This window comes from Perognathus longimembris, chromosome 2, assembly GCF_023159225.1.
Source record: "Perognathus longimembris pacificus isolate PPM17 chromosome 2, ASM2315922v1, whole genome shotgun sequence".
In the NCBI taxonomy this organism is placed as follows: domain Eukaryota; kingdom Metazoa; phylum Chordata; class Mammalia; order Rodentia; family Heteromyidae; genus Perognathus; species Perognathus longimembris.
This window is the reverse complement of record NC_063162.1, coordinates 116,471,675-116,499,425: the sequence shown is the minus strand read 5'-3', so window position 1 is coordinate 116,499,425 and position 27,751 is coordinate 116,471,675. Positions and strand designations below refer to the sequence as shown.

The 27,751-nt window shown below is 36.5% G+C and overlaps 1 protein-coding gene across 9 annotated transcripts in view; it reads right to left on the bottom strand.

Annotated features, from left to right (window-relative positions):
• The window catches only part of Ankib1 (ankyrin repeat and IBR domain containing 1), a 110,347-nt gene that overhangs the window by 47,283 nt on the left and 35,313 nt on the right, over positions 1–27,751 (bottom strand). For 7 of the 9 annotated variants that reach the window (XM_048340003.1, XM_048340002.1, XM_048340004.1 and 4 more), the window contains 2 exons: positions 20,671–20,971; positions 10,699–10,881 (listed from right to left, as the gene is read on the bottom strand). In XM_048340003.1, coding sequence (XP_048195960.1) covers positions 10,699–10,881; positions 20,671–20,971 — 484 coding nt within the window. Of the gene's footprint in view, positions 1–813; positions 1,128–10,698; positions 10,882–20,670; positions 20,972–27,751 lie in introns of those variants that run through there. The other 2 variants (XM_048340001.1, XM_048340007.1) reach the window with 2 other exon arrangements.

The following is a 27,751-nucleotide window of genomic DNA, read 5'->3' as shown; positions in this document are numbered from 1 at the left end:
TTTCCTTTTTTTAAAAAGGCCTTGTGCAAGCACTCCTCCCCTTAAAGAACAGCCTCAGACCTCTCTGTTTTAGTTGGTTTTCAGATAGGACCTTGTACTTTTGCCTGGGCAGACTTAGACTGCAATTCTCTTACCTCATGTGCAGCTAGAATTGGAGACATATACCATCATGCCTGGCTTATTTGTTGAAATGGAGTGTCACTAATTTTTTTGCCCAGGTGGTCTCATACTGTGATTCTCCTGTTTGTTTCCCAAGTAGCTGTGTTTACAAATGTGTACTATTCCAAATGGTCTCAGTTTCTATCACTGAGACCAGAGTAGCCATGTTAGTACAGTAAATATAAAACAAAAGATCACAGCTTGAGGAGCAGTAGAAATTTCAAATACTTAGTAAAATAACCATTAAGGACATCCTGTGCCAGTAAGTATTTGAGTTCTTACAGAGCTGTTAACAAATATAAAGGACTTAGGACCCACATTAAAACAGTTAGAGTAATCAAAATGATTTTTTATAGCTGGTGCCAGTGGTTCACTCCTATACTTCCAGCTACCCAGAGGTGGAAATGAAGAGGATCACAATTTGAGGTCAGTCTAGGCAAAAGTTCAAGAGACATCATCTCAACCAACAGGTGGGCCTGGTAGTATACAGTTGTTACAATGGAGGCAGAGATGGAGAGGATCACAGTTTCAAATCAGTCTGAGCAAAATTTTTAAGAAATCATCTCAAAAGGAAAAAGCTGAGCGTGATGGTAAATGCCTGTTATCCTAGCGATATATAGCAGTAAGTGTCCATAGAAAGATGGAGGTATAGACTGGCTTGGGGCCAAAAAATGAGATTCTACCTAAAAAATACCAGAGCAAAGTAAGGCTGGAGACATGAATTAGAATTAGAGTACTAGCCAAGTAAGTACAAAGCTATGAGTTCAAACCCCAGTACTTGAAAAAAAAAATTTCATGATAAGCTTGTACAAACAAACCCTACAGAATATAACATACATTATATCAACATAATAATAAATATCAGCAGAAAAGTAGAGGGGTAATCCTGTAGAGTGTTATAAGAGGTAAAATAATATCTAAAAACTTAAATATTATTTAAAATTTCAATCTGTTTACCTCTATAAAAGTTGTGTGTTTCAGAAAAATATATTAAAAAGAAAAAGAAAAGAAGCTGATGTAGGTCAGTGGTAGAGCACACACCTAGCTAGCATTCCAAGGCCCAGGTTTGATCTCCACCAAAATTAAAAAATAAAAAAGGAAAGAAGTATATGCAATATTATTAATTAGTCAAACTTGTCATTGCCATAATTTTTATTGGATTAAAAATGAAATGAATAGGCTGAAAGTCCATTTTATGTTCTGAAACACCTTCTTTTGAAAAAAATTATCTTTAATTATATAAAGAGGTTTCAAATCACTATGTCAGTTCAGTTTGTGAGTACAATGCATCTTGATCAATTTCATCCCTTATATCATTTTATCTATCTGCCCCAATCCCACCCATTTCCTTCAAGTTATCTGGTTCCATTTTCACATATGTACATTGAATATTGTGGCTATATTCACCCATCCTTCCTCTCTCCATGAGATATCTTCATAAATCCTTTATATTTGTTGATTTGACATGGTTAAGGCCTAGTAAGAATTGTCTTAGTTAAGTTTTAACCATGAAACTGCCCATCACCTTACTCTATAAAGCATTAATTTCGCCTAACAATCACAGATTGTGTTAAAAGCTAGCGTTTTCCTGTCAATTATCTTCACCAATGCCTTTTGGTATTTGTAGAACCCTTGTGAGATGCAATGAAGGATTAGCTGAGACTTTTGTCCTCTCCCATAGGAAGTTAGTTCACTGGGTTCCTGGAGTTCCTGCTATTGTTTTCCATCAAACACTAGAAAGACATAATGGCTGCCACTCATACAAGGCACAGCTGGCTCTCACCTTCTCTGTTCAACACAGTATTTTCATTCCTTATCTTGGCTTACCTACTACTTTGTAAGCAAATAATTTTTAGCATGATATAAGAAAAACAAATGGGATTTATTAGGAAAGTAAAAAAGAATCAGTTGGGATGGTAAAGAACTGCCAGCAGAGACAGTGCACAAAAGCAGTCTGTGGTGCTCCTCTTACTAAAAGTAAGGGTGCAGACTGTGTTAAGTACATTTCCTATCACATGGCGTTAAAAACCTATTCATCTATGTACCCATATAGTTGTACTGCCATGAATGTCTCCATATGCAGGTATCCCACTAACTTATCTAGAAAGAAATGGAAAATTTACCTACTCTCTCATATTCGATGATTAAATAAACACTGCAATGCAACTTTAATTATCCTTAGAAAAAAACTTAACCTATGATGCACTGTTTACATTTAAGCTAATTATAAAAGATAGTTTTCCCCTGCAAAAATCTTGTAAATCTTGCAATGGTGAACTGTGTAGTACTCCTTGTCTAGTACAGAAGTTATACATGATGTATCATATCAGAAAATGTATTCTAAGTCCACACTTGGGATTTGGGGTACTTCTTTGGTACCTCTCCTTATTTCATCATTCCACACCTTGTTTCATCAATGAGAGTATTTCTTGATATCCCTACTGGGAACAACTGTGTATTTCTTGGACTTAATTCCCACATACTTAAAATTTCAGGTTAGCCATCATTCTACGTCATTCATTTTAGCCAAAGAATTAGAAAGAAAATGGTGAATTCAATTATGACTGCAAATTAGTGTTGTCTAGAAACCAATAGTGGAAGTAACAGGAAAACGATAGTTTTCGTTCAATTTTAACAGAATATACACAAGTGTTTTTCCTTTTTTTTGGCTGGAGACCAGGATTCATACTTGGTATGTGACACTTTTGTTGACTGGCTACAGCTCTACCAACTGAGCCATGAAAGTTTTATTTATTTTTAATAAAGATTAAAAAATTAATGAATGCATTTTGTTGTTGATGTTGTTGTTCCTTTTGCTAGTCCAGGGGCTCGAACTCATGTCCTGGGTGTTGTCCCTGAAGCTCTTTGTGCTCAAGGCTCGTGCTCTACCACTAGAGCCACAGTGCCACTTTTGGCTTTTTTTTTTTTTCTTCTGTTTATGGGGTGCTGAGGAATCGAACCCAGGGCTTCGTGAATGCTAGGCAAGCACCCTACCGCTAAGCCACATTCCCAGCCACTTTTGGCTTTTTCTGGGTAGTTTACTGGAGATAAGAGTCTCACGTACTTTTCTGCCCGGGCTGGCTTCAAACCACGATCCTCAGATCTCAGCCTCCTGAGTAGCTAGGATTACAGGCGTGAGCCACCGACACACGTAGTTTCAAATTCCGATTGGTAATGATGAAACAAAAGTAATTCTTGAAGGACAAAGACACACTGCTTTCACGAACATATAACATATTCAACTCAATCTCTCCAACAGAAATGTAATTAGGTCTTGTGAAGCGCTTCAATACATTTCTCAGTCCCAAATGGGCACTAGCTCTTTTCTGTAGGTAGGATTAAAATGAAGGTGCCTTTCTTTTTCCTCTTGCAAATATAAACTGCTTCTATTTTCAGATAAAACATAAGACAAGCAATAACCTTCAAAAGAATCAGTACTGATAAGAAAAACGAGTTAAAAAGAAACAATGAAACTAACTCCATCTATCAGTGCTATTCCTACTCTAATACCAACTCAAGATATGAGAAACAGCCCAACACAAACTGTACTACTTACTATACCATGTAGAAAATGATAGTTACCTCCAAAAAATTATTTCTTGAACATCGATACAATGGTATTATGAAAGGAATATATTTGCTTTTGTTGTTTTTCCACAATGAAAGTAGATCCTCCCCCAACTGACTGTGTATGTGAAATGTTCGTTATAAAAAAGACTTTATCCCAAAGTATTAATAACTGTTAAAAAATTTAAAGGGAAACTGAAACCCCTCTGTACTTCTCTTTGACAATAAAGAAGAAGAAAAAAATTTTAAGGTTAAAAGACATTCAGCAGAGGAAATATTTCTAATTCCCCCGCTTAGGGGAAAAAAGAAGGTGAAACAGAAAAACAAAACAAAACAGAGAAAAGCTTCCATTTAGTTTCTTCTCTCAATTAGCTGTTTTCTTTTTTTGCTTGGGCACCAAAATTTCAGCTAGTCTATACTTTGATCTAACAGGAAGGCAATCCTTCTATAAAACGGAAAAGGCTAAATCTGTCAAACAGTGAAGCCTGGCAAAGCAATGTCCAGCGTGCAGGTTCCCTGCCAGATAAAGACCATGAGCTTTCCTGCATTATAGGCAAGGGAGGATTCTTAACATAGTAGGGTATAACTTCATAGTAGAGTATGGCTCAGTTTTCCTTCCTTTACACAGCTATAGTCATATATTCTATTCTTTCAGATGTCTAATCCTCACCAGTTCCCTTGTTCATTCTTTAGAGATATTAAGAAACTGAACATACTTTTCTAATTGTTGGAAAAGTTTTGTTAGAAATGTTAGTTTCGGGCTGGGGATATAGCCTAGTGGCAAGAGTGCCTGCCTCAGATACACGAGGCCCTAGGTTCGATTCCCCAGCACCACATATACAGAAAACGGCCAGAAGCGGCGCTGTGGCTCAAGTGGCGGAGTGCTAGCCTTGAGCGGGAAGAAGCCAGGGACAGTGCTCAGGCCCTGAGTCCAAGGCCCAGGACTGGCCAAAAAAAAAAAAAAAAGAAATGTTAGTTTCTTCTCTCAGTCTCTCTTCTGACACCTGTTTTCATTTCTGTATAGCAGTTATTACCCTGAATATTATATTCTCATTAAGTATATTTTTGGCAGTAGAGGGTCTGAAGTCAGAGCCTATGGCTTCCTAAGCTGGCAATCTACCACTTGAGTCATGTCTCCAACTCTGCTTTTTGCTGGTTATTGGAGATGGAGTCTTGTGAAAATTTCTGCTAAGGTTAACCTCAAGATCCTGATCCTCCAGATCTCAGCCTCCTGAGTAAGTAGCAGGTGTGAATCACTGATGCCAGTTGCTCATTTGCAGGGTTTTGGGTTTGTTTTTTTTTTCTGTTGATACTGAGGCTTAAATTCAGGGCTCTCGGTCCCATTCCCATTTAGATTATTTTTTTTCAATCAAGACTGATGCTCTATCACTTAAAGCCAAGTCCAGTTCAGCTTTCTGCTGAAAATAAGAGCCTCTTGGATTTGTCTGTCTGAGCTGGCTTATAACTGTGATCCTCAGATTGGAGCCTCCTAAATAGCTAGGATACAGGGTGAGCTACCAGCTCATTGTTTTCAGTTTTGTTGATTATGGGGCTTGAACTCAGGGCCTGGGGCCGCTGAGCTTTTTCACTGAAGGCTAGTGCTGTACCACTTTGAGCCACAGGGCCACTTCCTTTTTAGCCTTAAATAGATATGTATTTTTCTTTCCCTGGTGGAATACAAAGAACTAGAGGGGAGGTGTATGTAATTTCTCACTGTTAGCCTCCAAGTACCTAAAATCATTCCTAGCATAACAGTCTTTGTTTTGTTGAGTGACAGCATTAAGAAGTTTCCAAAAATTGTTAGTATACAGGTCCTCTATGTGTACTAAATAAGTATACCCCAAAATAACCTAACAATAGCAAAAACCCAAACAAATAAGAAATACAAACTTCAATTCTACTCATTTGTAAACTAATCAATGGAGAAAAGAATTTAATGTGTCAATTAGTTATAGGTTATAACTGTCCAGATCATTAATGGAATAAAAAATAACTCAAGCTGTAAAGTTCAAAAAAACACCTGATTTATTATTGTTCATCATTAACTGAGTGACCATAATATGTAGATTGTATGTTCTTATTTGAGAGACATGGTCATGTTTTATTAAGTTGAAAAACTATTTGGTAGAACTCAATATATAATATGACGTCAGTGATTTTAAAATCACTAAATTCACTTGGTATATGAATGTGATTAAGTCTGACAAAAGAAACTGCTAACATTTAGGGGATAAAGTCATGAAAGATAAAAATATTTTAAAAATAAAGTCAGTGAGGATTTGTTTGGGGGGAAATTAATTTTTTGAGTTCTAAGTATATTTTAGATATGAGGCCTTTGTCCGTTGTATGGCCAGTAAAGATCTTCTCCCAATCTGTGGGCTTTCTTTTCATCTTGCAAGCTATGTCCTTTGCCATGCAGAAGTTCTGCAGTTTCATGCAATCCTATTTGTCCAACCTTTCTTTGATTCGTTGTGTTTCTGGGCTTTTATTAAGAAAGTTTCGACCTGTGCCAAGGAGACTCCTGTTGCTTCCTGTAATGTTTTCAGGGTATCTACTTTTACCTCGTGGTCTTTGATCCACTTGGAATTGACTCTGGTGCAGGGTGATATATAAGAATCTAACTTTAATTTTCTACAGGTGTTTAACCAATTCTGCCAGCACCATTTGTTGAAGAGTCTTTCTTGCATCCTATTTTTATGGCTCCCTTATCAAAGATTAGGTGGCCATAGGTCTATGGGTTCATTTCTGGGTCTTCAGTCCTATTCCATTGGTCCTCAGGCCTATTCTCATGCTAGTACCAAGCTGTTTTTATTACTATTACTTTGTAATACACTTTGAAGTTTGGTACTGATATTCCTCCAGCACTGTTCTACCTGCTTAGAATTGTTTTTGCTATTCAGGGTCTTTTATTGTTCCATATGAATTTTTGGATTACTTCTTCTGTTTCATTAAATAATAAATCCCCCCCAAACAACTGCCCCATCAATAAGTGGGCTAACGACTTAAAGGGAGACTTCTCTGAAGAGGAAATAAGAATGGCCAATAGACATATGAAGAAATGTTCAACATCTCTGGCCATGAAAGAAATGCAAATCAAAACAACATTGAGATTTCACTTCAACCCAGCATTATCAAAAAAACTAATAACAACAGATGCTGGTGGGGATGTGGCCAAAATGGAGTACTACTACAATGTTGGTGGGAGTGTAAACTTGCTCAACAACTCTGGACAGCAGTATGGAGGTTCCTCAAATGATTAAACATAGAGCTCCTCTATGACCCAGCAACCCTACTTCTGGGCATTTACTCAAAGGATCACAAATAAAGCTATACTAAAGCTACCAGTACAACCATGTTCATTATAGCATTATTTACCATAGCTAAACTATGGAACCAACACAGATGCCCCTCAGAAGATGAATGGATCAAGAAACTGTGGTGTATATATACACTATGGAATTTTATGTTTCCATAAGAAAGAAAGACATTGCTCTATTCATAAGAAAATGGAAAGACTTTGAAAAAATCATATTAAGAAGTAAGCCAGGGGCTGGGGATATAGCCTAGTGGCAAGAGTGCCTGCCTCGGATACACGAGGCCCTAGGTTCGATTCCCCAGCACCACATATACAGAAAACGGCCAGAAGCTGCGCTGTGGCTCAAGTGGCAGAGTGCTAGCCTAGAGCGGGAAGAAGCCAGGGACAGTGCTCAGGCCCTGAGTCCAAGGCCCAGGACTGGCCAAAAAAAAAAAAAAAGAAGTAAGCCAGACTCAAAGAAACAGAGATTCACGGTTTCCCCCTTTTTGGTAATAATTAGTAAATGTCTAGGATAGTCCTGGCAGAGGATTACAATAGCTCAATACCTATGTACATATATGACCATATAAGATGATGCTAAGGGAAATGAACTCTAAGATATGAATATAAGAGTTTTTTATTGTTGTTATTTTAAATGTACTATGTGAGTTTTTTTTTTCTTTTCTATGATTTATCCCCTGTTGTTACTGTATTTGATTTCAGTGCCCTGAGTGTTGTACATATGTTTATCTGAATTAGGGAAGAGAAGGGGACCATCAAAATGGTGAAAAAAAGGATAAAGGGCAAACCAATACAACAGTGATACTCACAAGACAATATGTTAGAAATTAACTGTACAACTAATGGAGGAGAGGAGACATGGGGAGGGAAAGAGGGGGAAAAATGAGGGAGGGAGTAACAAGTATGACAAGAAATGTACTCACTACCTTATGTATATAAGTGTAACCTCTCTGTACATCACCTTGACAATAAAATTAAATTAAAAAAAATTCAAATTTCAGGAATTACATAAAAATAGAAAAATAATAGTAAAGTAAGTATGCTAAAACACAATAATCAAATAATCATTTCATTCTTTTCTCCTTTACTTAGTAGTTGTTTTATACAAAATAACTAAGCAAACTGTTCTTAACTTTACAAAACTTAATGTAATAGTTTATTATAGTTATAAATTCATTTAGGTTAATGAACTCCATTTTATGGAAATGATTGTTATATCACAGTTGTAACTACTTTCAACATCCCATGTGTATCTGTAGCTTCTACTATTGATGATGTTCTTGTATCACCTTCTTGTGATTGTATCTACACTATCTCTGTAATCTTATCTGAGTATATTGGAAACCATGTATACTGGTATTAGAACTAGGAAATTGAAAGGGAATACTAAAATTGAGAGACACAGGGTAAAAAAAGAGAAACACCTACAAAAGCAATACTTGCAAAACTGTTTGGTGTAAGTGAACTGAACACCTCAGGGGGGGAAAGGGTAAGGGGGAGGGGGGAGGGGGGTATGAGGGACAAGGTAACAAACAGTACAAGAAATGTATCCAATGCCTAACGTATGAAACTGTAACCTCTCTGTACATCAGTTTTATAATAAAAACTTTAAAAAAATCTGTTAATTAGTTCCAATAATTTTTTAATTTTTAAATTGCTTTTCTCTCTCCTGATAAGTTCTATTATGTTTTAACTTTCAATTAAATTAAGATATTTTGGGGAAGAACTAAATACACAATCATAAAACCAACCATATCAATATTATTTCTGAAATGTTAATGTTTAATTGTTATCATCCTACTAAATGACTACACTATAGTAACAATTTGGGTTTGGCTCAAACATCATGGATTGATCAAAGTTAAACAATGTCTCAAACAAAAGATGTTTGGTTTTAAAGTCGTAAGAATAAAGTTGAGCTTATTTGACCCTGACAAGTTATTCACACATTTTGATTTATTTTCCTTATAAAAATGGTTGAGGGGTACAAGTACCACTCAAGGTCCTGTATGGATTCAATATCAGTGTTGAAGGGTATATTGACAAAATGCCCAGAAATAGGCACTCTTTCTTTCTATGTGTACACAAACTGAATAAACAAGTCTGAATAAAAACTGAATAAATACTAAATTTTTTTAAAAGAAACAAAAAGGTAAAGAAATTTAATTTGAAGAATTTCAGTTATTTGAGCCATTATATGAAATATTATACCTTGAAACTGTTAAGAATTCAAAAATAAAGCAAACAATGTGGGATGATACATATATAAACTAACAATTTAACAGAAAACAAACACTGAGGATCAGATTTGGGGGGGAATAACATTCACTGTGGTATAATTTCTTCATTTAAGAATAATCTAGGGCTGGGGATATAGCCTAGTGGCAAGAGTGCCTGCCTCGGATACACGAGGCCCTAGGTTCGATTCCCCAGCACCACATATACAGAAAACGGCCAGAAGCGGCGCTGTGGCTCAAGTGGCAGAGTGCTAGCCTTGAGCGGGAAGAAGCCAGGGACAGTGCTCAGGCCCTGAGTCTGGCCCAGGACTGGCCAAAAAAAAAAAAAAAAAAAAAAAGAATAATCTACACAGTTCAGATAAGAAGTAGCATTATGAGAGTCTTGGGCTTAGCACACTGGAATGAAAAGAGTTAGGTTATGTTTTTGGGAAGTAAACGCAACAGGATTTCTTGAACTGTAAGGATGTAATGGTTAAGGAGATGTGAAGAATGAAAGAATGTCATCTGTATTTATGGTTGGGCAACTCAGTAGGTAGAGGAAATGTTTACTGAGACAGGGATGGCATAAGAGAATACTATATGTGAAGCCAAAGAATGTTTCCCCAGGGAGAGAGTTTGAGGTCAAGTGTGCCAAAGTAGTGCTGAGAATTCAAGTAAGATGAAAAAAGAAAAGGACCTACTGAATTTGGCAATATATAAGTTCATGCCAAATGTAGTTTCATCTTAGTAAAAAGGATGTGACAAGGTACTGACTGAGAATGAAGAGTGAGGAATTGGCAGGTACAAAGATAATGCTTGTTTTATTTTTCCTCTATAAAGACATAGGGCTATAATAAAGGAGGCATAATGATGGAAATGAATGGTAAGAGGCTGTTTTATAGTTTGTTTTTTGTTACCAAAAACATGTTTATTAGTAAGAAGAACCTAAAAGAGATAGAGAAAAGGATGAACAGGAAGAATAGACCCTGTAGTAGTAGTAGTAAGGAACGGGCAGCAGTTATATCACATATTTGTATCTCTATGTTAGTACTATAAATACATTCACATGTGAGGGAAAATATCCTATCCCCAGGTTTTTGTTTTGTTTGGGTTTTTGTTTTTTTTTGCCAGTCCTGGGGCTTGAACTAAGGGCCCGAGTACTGTCCCTGGCTTCTTTTTGCTCCAGGCTAGTACTGTACAACTTGAGCCACAGGAATCGAATCCAGGGCTTAAGGTATACGAGGCAAGCACTCTATCACTAGGCCATATCCCCAGGCCTATCCCCAGGTTTTCTAGATATAGTTTTATATTTATTGCTATGGAGATAATAAGATATTAAGTATATGGATAAGATGACCATATAAACTGAGTGTTAAGAATACATAAAAATTGAATATAAAATAATTATTACATCTAATTATTTTTTAAAGTTAACCTCACCTCTCGTTTGTCTAATGCAGCATATTCAGCTTCTATTTCTTCAGCATCAGGGTCCCGTGAAAATACCATCTGAGATTCCAGATTGAGGGCCAGATCTTTGTGGTGTTGCTTCTCCGCACAATCACAAGGAGTATCTTTATTTTCATTCTCAGCAAACAAGTCTCCTCCATGTTTTACTAAAAGCTAAGAGAGTTTTTTCTCAAAAGCTTATTGAAACATATATTAGTATTGATATTAAATACAACATAAGTACATATGTATACTCTATTTGAAATGATATATGTACAGTAGTAGCTTCTGATTGAGATTAGCAATTCATGTTTTAGTAATTATTTCCTTTAGTAAAAACAACAAAAGTAACAGTTCTTCAAGGTTTAAAAGATTCTTAAGAATTCTGACATCTTTCAAATAGTTTTACTTAAAATTTTAGTTATTTATTGCTGTAAAGTTATATTTTCTTATAATTTCTATAACTATTATATCTGAAAGAGGGTCTCTCTATGCATCAAACTAGCCTTGAATTTACAATCATCCTGTCACAGCCACCTGAATGCTAGTACTACAGACATGTATTATCACATCTACCCTTTAATTTATTTAAATATTTTATTATCTTTAAATAAGTAGTTGTACAAAGGAGTTGCCATTCAGAAAAGCAGTTGATAAATACAGTGAGTTTTGATCAACATCCTCACCAATCCCTCCCAACCCAACCCTTCCTCACTTTTCTTAAAAGTTTGAAGGATATACATTGAATTTTTGACTGCATTCTCCCTCCTCCCCTAAATCTACTATATTTCAATTAATACATTTATGTATCTTATGACCACCCTACCACTCTTAAACAAGAAAAACAATGTGGACACTGTTACTTTTAACACTAAAACTGGGATGTCCTGACAGGGTAAACAAAAATTTTCACTTGTATTATTCATTATCTGTGAAACACTGGAATTAAAATACTATAAACAAGTCAATGAGGTAAAACTGTTTTCAATATTCCTTAAAATAAATGATGAGAATAAATTGGGAAGATATACTATCACATAATCTCTATTTGGCACAAAGAAACCCTGCCTTTAAAGATATGTGAAATAATGTGAGGACTAAATTTTTGTGGGTTTACAGAAGTTAAATATGTTGTTTTTAAGGGTGGTAGATTCAAGATTTCCTACTGTGCTTGAAGAGACATTAGGGAGGATGTGTATGCCTTTGAAAGACATGTTCTAAAGTCATATTTGAAGGACCACCTAACAATTAGTCATGAAGATTCTTTCATAGAATTCAATTATACTCACAATAATATAGTTTTACAATACTGTATAAAGTCGCCATGTGTTGTTTTTTAAGTGACATGCACTACACTAAGCACTTCAGCATTAACAGTTCTGTGTAGTAGAGGCATTATCTCAGAAAAGTTAAGGAACTTGACCAAAGTTACTTAGCTAATAATAAGCAGTATTTGTGAATTAGATACAACTGTGGCCAAGTTTTAACCATGGATATGGTACTGATTCATTTTGTGCAGGCCTAGTAAATAAACTAAAAAAGTCAAATACATCTTAAAGTTCTGCTCAGGCACTCTTTATGGCATAAACATAAGTACTTTTTAGAGGTTTGAATTCTGTATGAGGGGTAATCAAAATGGCAGAAGTTTTTTTTCATTTTCTATCAACTTATTTTACCTTGTTCGTCTACCAACAAACGCAGACTTTATAAAGTTCACTGGGCCTGGAATTCTCAAAATTCTCCAACATTATCTCAACAAAGTCAAGACAAGCTAGGTACTGAGAGCTCGTATCTGCAATCTTAGCTACTCAGAAGGCTGAGATTTGATGACTGCGGTTCAAAACCAGTCTAGGCAGTAAAATCCATGATATTCTTCTTTTTTTTTTGTACTGGTTCTGGGGCTTGAACTCTGGGCTTAGGTGCTGTCCCTGAGCTTTTTTTTTGGCTCAAGATGAACACTCTACCATTTTAGCCACAGTGCCACTTCCTGATTTCTTAAGTAGTTTACTGGAGCTAAAAGTCTCAAGGAGTTTCCTGCTTGGGCTGGCTTTGACTGCGACCCTCAGATCTCAGCCTCCTGAGTTGCTAGGATTACAGGCGTAAACCATGGTGCCCAACTATCTACGAGATTCTTATCTATGGTTAGCCATTAAAAAACCAGACTCCGCCCAGGGCTTTGAGCGTGATCTTTTAAAAGTTTTATTCTATTAAATTGTTGCTATATTTCTGGTTTTCTTAAAAAAAAAAAAAGGAACAAACAGAAAGCTTTAGAATGATTTCTATACCCTTTGTATCACTGCACTGTTCCATATGATCTGGAGTTCAATTGTATCTGGATGGAAAAATGGAAGCATGGTGGGTGCCAAATGGCCTCCTTGCACTGCCCCCATGGAAGACACTGCCAAGTGTGGTGCTTAGAGCAGGTGCCACTGTCCCTAGTATGTAAGATCATGGTGTGTCTATGTTAAAAGTTTTTATATATGTCTTTTATAAGCTGACAGGTCTATTCTTAAGTCTATGAATGAGATGTTATAAATGCCTATCAAACAAAAATATTGAAAAAAAGACATGGAGGTATGGCTCAAATGGCAGAACACCACTCTTGAATAAAGAAGCTAAGGGACAGGATCCAGGCCTTGAGTTCAAGCTTCCCCACCAAAATCATCATCATCATCATCATCATCATCATCATCATCATCATCATCATCACCACAAAACAAGATATGTAACAATGTCAGGCCAGGGGGCAAGAGGATAACTTGATAAGTAGGTTTTTCTTCATATTTCTTTTTCCTGGTCTTGGCCTCAAAAGGGGCCTGGGCATTGTCCCTGAGGTTTTTTTCCACTGAAGGCTAGCACTTCACCCCTTGACCCACAGCTCTACATTTGGCTTTTCTGGTAGTTAATTGGCGACTAAGTCTCACATACAAACTTTTATGCCCAGGCTGTCTTCAAACCTTGATCCTCAGATCTCAGCTTCTTGAGTAGCTAGGATTATAGGCATAATAAGCTACTGGCGCCCAATTGTCTTCAGCTACTTGCTCTAGGTCAGGGATATGTCTCAGAGCTAAAAAGGTTTATTCTTTTTTTAGGTTGTAAAAATAAGCAATCAAACAAAAATCTGAAATATAGACTTATAACTATAAACTTTAAAGTACAATCTGATCTTTTATGGAAAAATGTCTGCTGAGGATTGCACCAAGCAATCACTGTTGAAGCCACTTCTAGAGTGAGAGGGCAAAGTCTTATTTGCTGGTATTTACCACTGACAGTATAACCTTTAGTTATGGTATCTTCAGGAACCAGTAGTATCTAACTTCCTAGTTAGTTAGAAATGCAAAATCTAAGTTTGACCATCCAACCCTCTCACAGTCCCTATTTCTGCATCAGAATTTGATTCTGGCCTTCTGGAGATTCTTAAGCAGATAAACCTTTGAGAAAAAATAACTGAAGAGCACAACCAATATAGCTTTGGAAACTGACATATTTACATTAACTAATCTTTCAATACTAGAACTTGTAGAAAGTCCACATACTTATGGATGGTAACAACAGTAAGATGTTATCTAATACCTAAATGCAAAGTAAACTATTTGCGCCTGATAGGCTTAGGACTAGGACAGCTGATTTTGTTCTCCAGTTTGCTATTTTGAGTTTACAATATGGTTTTCCTTTTTCTTTTCTGTTTCTTTTTTGGTGGGTGCCAAGGCTTGAACTCAAGGCCTAGGCGCTGTCCCTGATAGTACTCTACCACTTGAGCCACAGATCCACTTCTATTTTTTGTTTTTTGGGGTGTTTTTTTTTGGGGGGGGGAGATTAAAGTCTCATGGACTTTGCTGCCTGGGCTGGCTTCAAACTGTGATCTTTAGTTGTCTCCTGAATAACCAGGCTTATAGGTGTGAGCCACTGACACCTGGTATACAATTTCTAAAATAAAATAAATATTAAGACAGTTTTTAAAGTTATGACTTGATTTACTCTCACAATATATTACCACCTAACAGATACAAAATATCAGCTAACCAGACAAACTATCTTTTTTTTTTTCTCATCTTGGGGCCTGAACTTAGGGACCTGGGTGCTGTCCTCTACATGGCTCTACATGGCTCAAGGCTAGTCCTCTACCAGCTGAGCAACAGCACTACTTCCAGCCTTTTCTGAGCAGTTTATTAGAGATAAGAGCCATACAGACTTCTCTGACTGGGCTGGACTTTGAACTGTGATCCTCAGATCTCTGCCCCAGTAGCTAGGATTGCAGGTGTGAGCCACCTGCTCCTGGCTAAGACAAATTATCTTAATGCCCTAGTCTTCCTTAACAAAAATCAAAGACAATAAAATTTCAGAAGTTGTGCCCTAACAGAAACTTGGTAAAGAGAATATCCTTTAAAAGGTATGTAAAAAGTGTAGAATTCATTCACTGTGGAATTAAGTCACTGCTAACCATTGTTAAAACCTGCTGAGTTTGACAATCTGCCTTGCAAGAAGTCATCAAGTGATCTTTGTTAGAGTGGGTAGGGACCCCCCACAAAGACCTTTATATCTTGTTGCTACAATTGTTATCTGTAGGAAACCTTAAACAGTGATGGAATGAAGAAACCAATATTTGTAGCATTTGCCGTAGTGAAGAAAATCCTGTATGCTACCTTTGGCACAGAAACTAGCTAAGAACTGTATGGTCTGACATTGGAGAATAAAATATTAAAAAATACTTTAGTTTCCGACTTGTGGAGATTGATGAGAGGAATACCAGTGAGTGGAAGATACAACAGTGTTGCTGCAAAAAGTCAGTTGTTTCACTTTGACAAAATGAGTTATATCTGCTCCTTTTAAAATGCTTCAACTAAAGCACCCCTACTGTCATTTTCCTGGCTCTCAAATAAGCTAAGGAAACAATCCTAAATAGGAAGACTAAATATTTTATTCATAATGTACTTTTTAGCTTATCTCAAACATTTAGAGGTACATGAAATGTTCTATTTTAGAAGAAAAAGTTCACATCAAAATTATCTCTGTGAAAACATCTGCTCTTCTATTCTACCCTTCTTTCCATAAACAATTCCAGAAGAAGAGGAGTAACCAATAATATTGAAGACAAATCCAGCCCCATGGTTTTGATGTATAATGTAAATGGGCTGGTGACTCTTAAGCAAGTCATTTAACTACTTCACATATCAAGTTTATATAGCTCTGTCTGTAAAATGAGACACATTTTGTGAAAAGGTATAAATCAAACTGGGTCCTAAAATCTTTATTGGTTCCTAACATTACCATTTCTCCCATCTGTGTATTTTTTTTTCCCTTGTCCAAGGCCTTCAATTCTGGGCCTGGGCAGTATCACTAAGCTCATTTTGTTCAAGGCTAGCACTCTACCAACTGAGCTACAGCACCACTTCCAGCTTTTTCTGTGATTAAGTGGAGATAACAGTCTCTCAGACTTTTCTGCCCTGGCTGGCTTCAAACCTCAATCCTCAGATCTCAGCCTCCTGAGTAGCTAGGGTTAACAGGCATAAGTCACCAGCCCCTGGCTTAATCTGTATCTGTGTATTCTGTATAATCTTGAGCATGCAATTGCTTTCTTTATCTCCCTTATTCACTGTATTAGTTCTTGGCACTGGGCTTTAGTTTAATACTGCTATCCTGCTACTTCCTTTTTTTTTTTTTTTTTTTTTTGGCCAGTGCTGGGCCTTGAACTCAGGGCCTGAGCACTGTCCCTGGCTTCTTCTTGCTCAAGGATAGCACTCTGCCACTTGAGCCACAGCGCCACTTCTGGCCATTTTCTGTATATGTGGTGCTGGGGAATCGAACCCAGGGCCTCATGTATACGAGGCATTATAGGTCTGAGACCTTCTCTTTGTCTCAAAATTCTCCTCCTAGCATCCACGGCACTGTACCATTTTGGTCTGGTTCTTTTTTTTTTTCCTTCATATTCCTTCTTATTTTACCCTCTTCAAACAATGGGTAATCCCTAAATTGGTGTTGTGACTTGAACACTATTTTATCTATAACTTAAAGTCTTCCTTTATCTCTCATTTATATATTATCTTACTTTTAGTTATCAATTCTGTAGATAACACTCAATCTCAAATCTACATTCGTTCTTTTCTTTTCTTTTTTTTTTTTTTTTTGCCAGTCCTGGGCTTGGACTCAAGGCCTGAGCACTGTCCCTGGCTTCTTTGTGCTCAAGGCTAGCACTCTGCCACTTGAGCCACACAGCGCCACTTCTGGCCATTTTGTATATATGTGGTGCTGGGGAATCAAACCCAGGGCTTCATGTATACAAGGCAAGCACTCATGCCACTAGGCCATATTCCCAGCCCCTACATTCCTTATTTTCAAACTGCAAAAGCCTGTCTACCAATTCCTGTGGACAATCTAAGACCTTAATCTCTATCCTTCTAAACAAAGACTCAATAAATATGTTCCCTTTCTTCAAACTAATTCTTCCACTTTTCCAATGTCTGGTAATTGTTTGGCTTCCAAGTTGCTCAAAAAATAATGCTTATTTTATTTAAAAATGTTAATTTATTTTACTCTAGTTATATATACAAGAACAATGATAGAAAATGTGGAAAAATCAAAGAGGAAATGGTTTCAAAGATACCTCACTGTCAAAACTGCCATTTTAAAGCCTCCATCATTTTATGTATTTCTCTCCCTTCCTTTTTTTTTTTTAATTGTCATTCAATGATACTAGTTCTTCATGATGTCCCTAATATCCTAATATTTAATTCCTACTATTTCCCCTGGCATACTTGTTCTTAACCTTGGCTATAAACTGGAGTTACCTGGAGAATTAAATAGTATGTTTTCAAAGATTTTAATTAAAATGTTTAATTAAAACTTTTGTTCCAGCACCAAGTTTTCAATTTGCATAAGCATCACCTGAGTAGCTTGAGGACTGTAGCAACAGTAATATTGATGTAATATTAATAGCAAGATTGGGTAGATTTGAAGTAGGGACTGTAAAAAGTGTGCAAAACTTTTATAGGTGATTGCAATGCAGAAGGTCCACAAATATAGTCTTAGTGTTTCTCGATCTTAACTGTAAATATGATTGAGATTGGCACTTTGTTAAACTACAGATTCTTATCCCACTTATATAATACAGGGCTGAGTTTCTGTATTTTCAACAAGTTCCCTCTGTGGTTACTGGTATTTATAATAGCTTAAGGACCATTTTTAAAAATTAACTTAAAAAAAAATTTACTTTTTTGTGAGGACAATTCTTGAAACAACAAGAAGTACTGCTGTAGCAATATCCTATTCAAAGCTATTCAACATTCTATTAGGCTAATATTTCTATAATTGCTTTTATAACATTACTTCTCCAACTAAAAATTTTCAATGGCTTGATTTTCTGAAAAAGAAACCACTAAGTCTTAGACTCTGGCACTTTGTAGTTTCTACTCGTATGTCCTCTGTCTTTCTTTTAAGTCACTTGTCTTATTCCTTCTAAAAAGACACTAACCTGTATAAGCTTGAGACTATAATACTGCATCTCAAATACTGTTATTAAAAAGGATCACAGAATCCTTTTGTTCATGTGACAAAATGTCCTTGGAATTTACTCCTAGAGATTTCACTTTAGAATCTGGAAGCTCATGGTACCAAAAATTTGTATTTAACAAGTTTTGTAGGAATTACTGATGCTTCAGACCTAAAAGCCATATGAGTACTTATCTACCTACTAATAAAGTGAAATTTTATACACTTAAATCTTAACTACTACCTATGAACCTTCCAGAATGTATTAAGACTTTTAATAGCCATTTTATCAATATCCCCATTAGCACATATAACCAGTAACAGTAATGAGATTATAACTTTGGGTTAAAAATTAGAAAATTGAGGCTGAGATATGTACTACTCTATTGTTGAGGTGAACTACAATTCCTGTATTCTTTTTTATTTTTAAAACTCCAGGTGCTAGAAATACAATATAATTAGGTAAATTCTTCAGTTTAAGCTGTGAAATTGTTTTTATGGCTTTTCTATGAAGTGTGAAGTCCTCTAATAGCTGCCAGAGTGTCAAACAGGCTCTGTGGCTGCAAAGGAAAAAGTGTGACTTGCAACCTTCAGTTTTCTAGTGACCTCTATTTGATGTGACATTAAGCAGTTACACTTAGTGCTCTGAAAAAAGCAAATGAGGTGTACAGAAAATATATGAGTACAATCTTTTTTAAAAAAAGGTTTGACAAAGAATAGAACACTATGAAAACAAAAAAACATCTGCCAATCATTTACTGAATCATTATGCTTAATGACTAGAATTGATTTAGGAAGGTTATGAAAAGGGAAAGTATAACTGGACTTTTGATTGGATCATATTATCAGACATATTTCCTTTCTTTTCTCCAAAGTTCATTATCTAAATGATAATACAAAAATTCTCAGCAACTAAGCTAATTTTCTTACATATTAACAATGGCATTCTATATACTGAAAACAAGCATTTCAAGTGTGGAGTAATCTTTGCTTTCCTTTCGCATTTGCTGCATTACATGGGAGAGAGTCTGTCCCAGTCTGTTGACTGCTTCTGTATAGCCATGAAATATTTTTACATAACTGAAAAAAACTAAGGTTCATTTGACGATATGTGAAAATTAAATGGTACCACCCACAAATGAAGTCTTATTGGAACACTGCTCTGCTTTGTTTACTTATTGTCCATGATGATTTACAGGCTACAATGACAGGGTCACCCAAAAACTTCCTATCTAAGCATTCACAGAAAAACTTTACTAATTTCTGAATATGGTATATGAAAAAAAATCAGAATTTGATAAGCATTAGTTTATCCTTAAGAAATGTTTGTCATATAATCATTTCTAACTTTCAATCAATTTCAGTCTGCTTGTCTCTTCTTCTCTAACTTTCTTCTCACAAATAATCCTAAAATACTCTATTTGTGAAACTCCAGAATTTTCTGTTTGAAGAAGGTCTGAAAATTAGATACCAATATGGAGATTCAATACAAAGCACTATGTAATATAGGTGCCAAAGAGGAGACAATGAAGACTTACATTCTGCCAACGAGTGGTATTAACTTGGTGCTGCTACAAAGTGATAGATAGGGAAGGAGAAAAGAATGTAAAAAGAGATAGACAATAGTCTAAAGTTCAGTTAAGAGAAGATAGGTGTACAGAAGAAGACTGAGTATATTTTCAGAAACTCTAACCTAGGGAGTACTGAAATATACCTTTGAGGAAATCAACTAGGCAGCAATATAACACAAAGAAACTTCAGAATAGTTAGGGTGAGGCATCAGAGAAAAACAAATGTAATATAGTAGTATTCAGGAATAATTTAATACAGATTAAAATAAAAAACACATTTTAAAACTGCTGTTTAAGATGCCAATAAATGCATTCAGTAATATTAAACCAGTGGTGAGTAAAATGATCAATTCTAGGTAATTTCTAGGTCCCATTTATACATTTGCTATACCCAACTTGTCTAAAATGACCCCAAAAAGGTAGACTGAAACTATTATTCTCAATATGATCAGCATCTTAGGCAATATTAGCAATTTCTTAATTGCTATTGATTGCATTTTTTTTCTTGTGGTCTTGAACTCAGAGCCTGGGCACTGTCTAAGCTTTTGGGCTCAAGACTAGTGCTCTAGTACTTTAAGCCACAGCTCTACTTCCAGTTTTCTGGTGGCTAAATGGAGTTAGGAATCTCATGAACTTTCCTGCCCAGGCTGCAATCCTTACACCTAAGCCTCCTGAGTACCTAGGATTACAGGTATGAGCCATCAGGACCCAGCACCTTGATTGCACTTTCATTTCAAAGACTATGAAGATGTATGTGGGTTCTCTTACCTCCCTCCATCCCTGCCCCAAAACCTGATGAAGCAACTTTTAAAGGTCTTTGTTTGAGAAAGATGAAAGGGACAAGCAAAATAAATACTAAACTATATATCACTAAGACATAAATTTTACATTAACAAGCAAATTTTACCTCTACACAGGCTTTCATCCCTGAGGCAGCAGCATAGTGAAGGGGTGTGTTTTTTTTGTTATCAACAGCATCAATAGCTGCTCGTTCATATTCTCCTTGGTCAAGTTTTGCTCCTTTCCATTTTAAGATCATCTGCAGACAATCTGCTCTTCTAAAATCATCTTCCACAGGCCGTACTAAGCGAGGATGAAGGGCTCCTTCAGATATCATAATTTGAGGTCCCATACACAACAAATGCATAGATGTTTCATTATGCACATTTCGTTTATTAGGATTTCCATCTCTACCAAAAAGAAAAGTCCTAAAATAAAAAGGAATGGTGAAAAACACTTTTTCATAAGGAAATACACAGTAAAGAAAATAAAATATAAGTTCTACTTTAAAGCTTAAAGCTCATTTCTGTTGAAGTGTTTAGTTCACAATATACTGAATGACTAAATTCTCAGTTTCAAAAATCTCCATTTTAGGGGCTGGGAATATGGCCTGGGTGCTGTCCCTCCCTGAGTTTCTTTTGCTCAAGGCTAGGGCTCTAGACTTGTGCCACAGCTCCATTTACGGTTTTTTTTTTTTTTTTTGATAATTAATTAGGAATAAGATTATCACATATGTTTTTGCCCTGGCTGGCTTCAAACCTCAACTCTCAGATTTCAGCCCTCTGAGTAGCTAGGATTCCAAGCATGAGTCACCAATAGCCAGCTGAGATTTGAATTTTAAACCTATGAAATTTGGAGCTTGGAGGTCCAAGATCAAGGGGCAATAAATTCAGTAGTTATTAAGTGTTTCTAGTACCTGCATGTAAGGTCTCTTCTGTAACAGGCTCAGAAGATAATTAAAAAGAATATGCATTAAGGAAAACATTAACTTGAGGTAAACACACACACACACACACACACACACACACAACTATCCCTTTCATTTGACCCTAATACCCAATCCAAGGCCCAAAACTCTTTCAGATTCCTTCACTGATCATTTTCCAGTGGCCAGTTTTGCAAACTGTTATCTCTACTTCTACATTCATTCTTCACTCCAATATAACTATTCTTTCTGGTATGCTAAACTTTTACATTCTCATATTATGACAATTTCTTAAGAGGTAAATTCTTCATCATTATTACCCCAAACTTGACCAATTATTTCATTTCTTGTTTCGTAACTAGGGCTTAAACTCTGAGCCTTGTCATCTTGCAAAGCTTTTTCTCTCAAGGCTGGTCTCTTATCACTTGAGCCATGTTTCCAGTTCCTTAATGTTTGTTCTAAATCTACAACTGCTGCTTCATTTCTACCCTAACCTTTCTATCACCTTGAATTTCATAACTACCCATTAATACCATTCAATTTTGTTTTCAGCACAAGTAAAAATAAAGTTGTGCTTTAAAAACTCCCACCCTTTTCAGAAGCAAATTCCAGGCCTTTACTACATTTCCTTCTCCATACATATTCAAAAAGTACATCTACTCTCAGAGCTATTTATCATTCAATGATGTAAAGTGTATACTATGAATATACTTTGCAAAAGTATAATCAGAATTCAAATGACAAGCAGTGCTGGAAGAATAATGGCTCCTTTTAAATGGCTTCTACTGTTACTTTATGATAATTCTTAGTTTTTGGTCAGCCTGTGACTTTACATCTGCCATCTATATCATCTCCCCAACTACCCCTTTTTAAAACTCCTGTTCCCCTGTGGTTTTAAGGATGGAAGCTAGGGTCTTCTGCATACTATACATGCATGCTACCAACTGTATACAGCTTTTTTTGTCTTCTTGGTCGTACTGGAGGTTTGAACACAAGGCCTCATGGTTTGCCATGCAGGCACTCTGCTACCTGAGCCACTTCAGTTTACTTTTCAGAGAGGGGCTCAGCTTCTTTTTCCTTGGGCCAGTCTTGGGACTGTAATCCTCCTACTTCCACCTCCTGAGTAGACCGGGATGCAGGCATGAACTCCATGTCTGTCTTGTTTTAGGGGTAAGGTTTCAGTTTTTGTCCTGGCTGGCCTCAAATAATCCTCCTATGTCCACCTTATGAGTAGATGGAACTGCAGATATGCAGAACTGCAGAATATTTTAACTTCTTATAAGCCCTTTCTCTTGCATAGTTTTCTCTCCCTTACTTAGCTGAACTTCCTTCAAAATAAGTCTTTTCTTCTAGAGTCTCAATTTCTTACAATAATCTTATTTTTCAGTCAATAACATATACTTAAGCCTTCATTCCTTTAAATCTCTCTGTGTCACAAATGCAGATTAGGCATTCATTATTTGCCAGGTACTATTTCAGAAGTTTGGCATACTGTTCAGAAAATGGAGTATGTTCTTGTGTTTATGGGTATGCATACAGAGTAAGAGAGAATATGCCTCAATTTAAATTCATTTAAAATTACCCCTAAAATAGGTAAGGAAGGAAGGAAGGGAGGGAGGGAGGGAGGGAGGGAGGGAGGGAGGGAGGGAGGGAGGGAGGGAGGGAGGGAAACAAATTTTTTGGCCAGTCCTGGGCCTTGAGCTCAGGGCCTGAGCACTGTCCCTGGCTTCTTTTTGCTCAAGGCTAGCACTCTGCCTCTTGAGCCACAGCGCCACTTCTGGCCATTTTCTGTATATGTGGTGCTGGGGAATCGAACCCAGGGCCTCATGTATACAAGGCAAGCACTCTTGCCACTAGGCCATATCCCCAGCCCAGGAAACAATAATTGAAAAGTTCATTTTAACGAATCCTCAAAGCTATGGACTTCGATGTCAATGCTTAATGCATAAGCATTTCATTTTCTATTTTTTGTTAATACTAGTATTTGAACATAGAGCCTCATGCTTGCTCAGCTTGCTCACTTGGCTGGTGTTCCACCAGCACCTAAGCAATGCTTCTAGCCCAGCTTTTTGTTTGCCAGTCTTAGGGCTTGAACTCTGGGCCTGAGTTCTGTCCCTGAGCTTTTGTGCTCAAGGGTAGTACTCTACACTTGAACCACAGCTCAACTTCCAGCTTTTTGTGATTGAGATAAGAGTTTCATGGATTTTCCTGCCTGGGCTGGCTTTAAACCACGATCCTCAGATCTCAGCTTCTTGAGTAGTTAGAATTGTAGGAGTGAGCTACTGGTACAGGGCTCTAGACCAGCTTTTTGCTAGTTATTTTGGAGATGGAATCTTGTAGAATATTCTTCCTGGGCTGTTTTTAACTTATGATCTTCCAGATCTCAGCCTTTTGAGTAGCTAAGATTACAGGCATAAGCCACTGGCACCCAGTAAGACTTTATGTCTTATGAATAACCAAACACACATCTCTTATGCTTATTTCCAAAAAGGCAAAGGAGTTATTTTGTAGATGATACAACCAATGAATTACAGAGCAACTTAGAACACAATAGCTCCACAGTTCATAGTCTTTTTGCTACATTAAGCAGCAAGTATGAATTTAGATTCCTATAAAAGAAGCAGTGTGGTGTGGTAAAATGTAAATAGCACTTGGGTTCAGATTGAGCTGTCAATTCCACTGCTTTTATCATATCTTACTACTTAAGAAAAGAGAATGATGATTGTTATTGTCATTACCATAGAGCTAAAGAAATGAGATTTTAAAAAATCAATGAACACCATGCCACGTGTCTCTGTGTTCGTGTCCGGTGTCCTGTCTCCTGGCTGTTCTCCAGTCACAATGGCATCCCAACTCAGCTCTCCCTTGGAGTTGAATTGGTTTGTTGGTATTGTTTTTGTTCTATCCTTCCTCTCTGGTCTGTTTCCTAACAGTGTTAAGGGTATTAGTGGGCTGCAGGCCTTTGTAACAATTAGCTGCCTGCAGACTGCTAGTATTCTAATAAGGACTCCAAGATTCAATCCTTAAAAAAAAAAAAATCAATGACATTCCAAATTGATGCTTTATCATCTGGCTAAAAGGCCTCTGATTAGGTATTTTTATCTTTGCCTATAAATATATGTCACAGATTAGACATCTAGCTAAACAGCAAGAGTCTACACTAAAGTAATAAGCAGGAATCCCAGATTATGAGAGGTAGCATAAGAAAACTGAAAAAAAAACAAAATAAATCAGAGTTTTTAGAAAGTTAGGCAAGGTTAAATCCAGTGAAATCTTTACAGTACATAAAACAAAAGTAACTAGTTATCCTATCCTGATGAAATAAGTTCTATTTAGCCTTATTCTACAAGACACATAGTACTAAAATAGTTAATTTTTTCTGAAAGCAATTAATCTTTCTCATTAATAATTGAATAAACTGATAAGAGGAAACCTATAAAATGGGAGAAAAATATCAATAGCAAACCCCCACAAATAACATTATTTTAAAATGAGTAAAGGGCCCAAATAGATAATAATTCAAATAATACATGGCCAACAGGTACATAAAAAATGTCCAATATCACTAATCATACATGTGCAAATCAAAATCACAATTAGGAATCACACTTGTTAGAATAGTTGTTATCAAAAGGTAAATGTTGGCAAAGGATATGGAAAACAGATTCACATTGTTGGTGGGTATGTAAACTGGTATAGTCATTATAAAAAATAGTATGGAAGTTTCTCAAAAATATAAAAAGAGAACTATATGACCCAACAATCTCACTTCTGGTATATATTCAAATGAAATAAAATAAATGTCTCAGTAAGATAACTGCATTCCCATGTTGGTTGTATTATCACAGTATCCACCACGCAACATAATTATAACTGCATTCCATATTGGTTGTATTATCACAATATACACCAAGCAACATAATTATTCATGAAGGAATGAACAAAAGAAATATGATAAACACATAACACAGTGAAATACTATTCAGTCTTTAAGAAGAATAAAATTCTACCCAGATGCCATTGGCTCATGTCTGTTGAGATCTGGAGGATCATGGCTTGAAAGGATGGCATAGGCAGAAAAGTTCATTAGACTCCATTTCCAATGAACCAGCAAAAAACAGGGCCAGAGGTATGGCTCAATTGCAAGCCTAGCAAACATGAGGCCCCTAATTCAGGCCACAGTACCAACAAAATAAGTAATAACAACAAAAGAAGGAAATCTTGCAATTTGTCACAACATGGTTGAAACTGAAAATTTACTAAGTGAAACAAACCAGACCAAAAAATTATTACCTGATCTTACTTGTATGTAGAATGTAAAAAAGCTAACTCCATGGGGCTGGGGATATGGCCTAGTGGCAAGAGTGCTTGCCTCGTATACATGAGGCCCTGGGTTCAATTCCCCAGCACCACATATACAGAAAACGGCCAGAAGTGGCGCTGTGGCTCAAGTGGCAGAGTGTTAGCCTTGAGCAAAAAGAAGCCAGGGACAGTGCTCAGGCCCTGAGTCCAAGGCCCATGACTGGCCAAAAAAAAAAAAAAAAAGCTAACTCCTTGGGTGCATGTGGTTTGTGCATAATCCGAGGTATTCAGGAGGCCTAGACATGAGGTTCAAGGTTCAAAGGTAGCGTGAACAGAAAGTCTCTGAGACTCTACCTCCAATTAACCAGCAAAAAAGATAGACTAGAGACACAGTTCAAGTGGCAGAGTGTCAGCTGTGCGCAAAAAAGCTGAGAATGTGTGAGGCCCTGAGTTCAAGTCCCAATATTGTCATCAAAAGAAAAAGAAAAGAAAACCTACACTCATAGAAATAGAGAATAAAATGATGTTCAAGGATAGATGAAATGTTAGTCAAAAGTTTCAGTTACAAAATCATTTATGTTCTAGAGACTCAATGTATAGCATGGTGACTATGAATATATTTGAAATTTGTATATTTGAAATTTACTTTAACAACTGATGTTGAATATTCTTAACATACACACAATAATAATGTGACATAATGGATACTAGTTAATCTGATACTAGTAACAATATTTCTATAGCACAATATCACATATACATCTTAAATATGTACAATTATATCCCCCTGGTGAAAAAATTTTCATTTGTGACTATGCACTATGCAAAAAAAATTCTCAAACAAAACAACTCATAACTCTAAAGGTACAACTGTTATTATTAAGAAAGCAGTAAGATAATATTTGATTTTAAAGTAGTATGCTAAATGCTTTAATAAAGAAATTATGAGCAAGCTGCTAAACCATAAACTGCAAGTATTTAAAAGGTACATTGATCTACTATGTTGATATATGCATAGAACTACTATTAAGATATTAAAAATCTGAGGATTTTAATATTAACACACAAACTATGAGGATTAGAGGCATGGTTCAGTAGCAGAGTTGCCTAGCAAGCTTGAGGCCCTAAGTTCAAACTCTAGCCCTATGAAAAAAGAAAATTCTGAACGAGTGTTTTTCAAATAATGAAGCAAAAAGAAAACATTTGATTATAGGTTGATATTATTATTATTTTTTTTTTTGGCCAGTCCTGGGGCTTGGACTCAGGGCCTGAGCACTGTCCCTAGCTTCTTTTTGCTCAAGGCTAGCACTCTGCCACTTGAGCCACAGCGCCACTTCTGGCCGTTTTCTGTATATATGGTGCTGGGGAATCGAACCCAGGGCCTCATGTATACAAGGCAAGCTCTCTTGCCACTAGGCCATATCCCCAGCCCCGGTTGATATTATTTTTAAAAGTATACAATTAAATTTAAAGTATATAATCAAATGATAAACGTAATCCAAACTGGTAATGAAGAGAGTAAGACGGGTACTGGTGGCTCACACCTGTAATCCTAGGTACTCAGGTGGCTGAGGCCTAAGGATCACCGTTTGGAGCCAGCCTGCACAGGAAAGTCAGTGAGGCTCTTATCTCCAATAAACTACTCAGAAAAAGCCAGAAGTGGTGATGTAGCTCAAGTAGTAGAGTGTTAGCCTTGAGCACAAAGAGGCTCAATCATCTACCTAGGCAATTCGTTTTGCCACTAGCAAGCTATTAGTGCTTCAGCAAGCTATTAGAGCTTCGACAAGCTGTTTAACCTTATGACTTCAGCTTTCTCAATATAAAAAGCAGGCAATAAAACTATACCACAGAACTGTGGTGATTGAGATGATACATGCAAAACATTGTCAATAGAATCTAGAAAATAGTACACTCTTGGACTGTTTGTTTTGTCTGTTTCCTTTTGTCTTGTTTTTTTTTTTCCTCCTCTGGTTTATTCCTT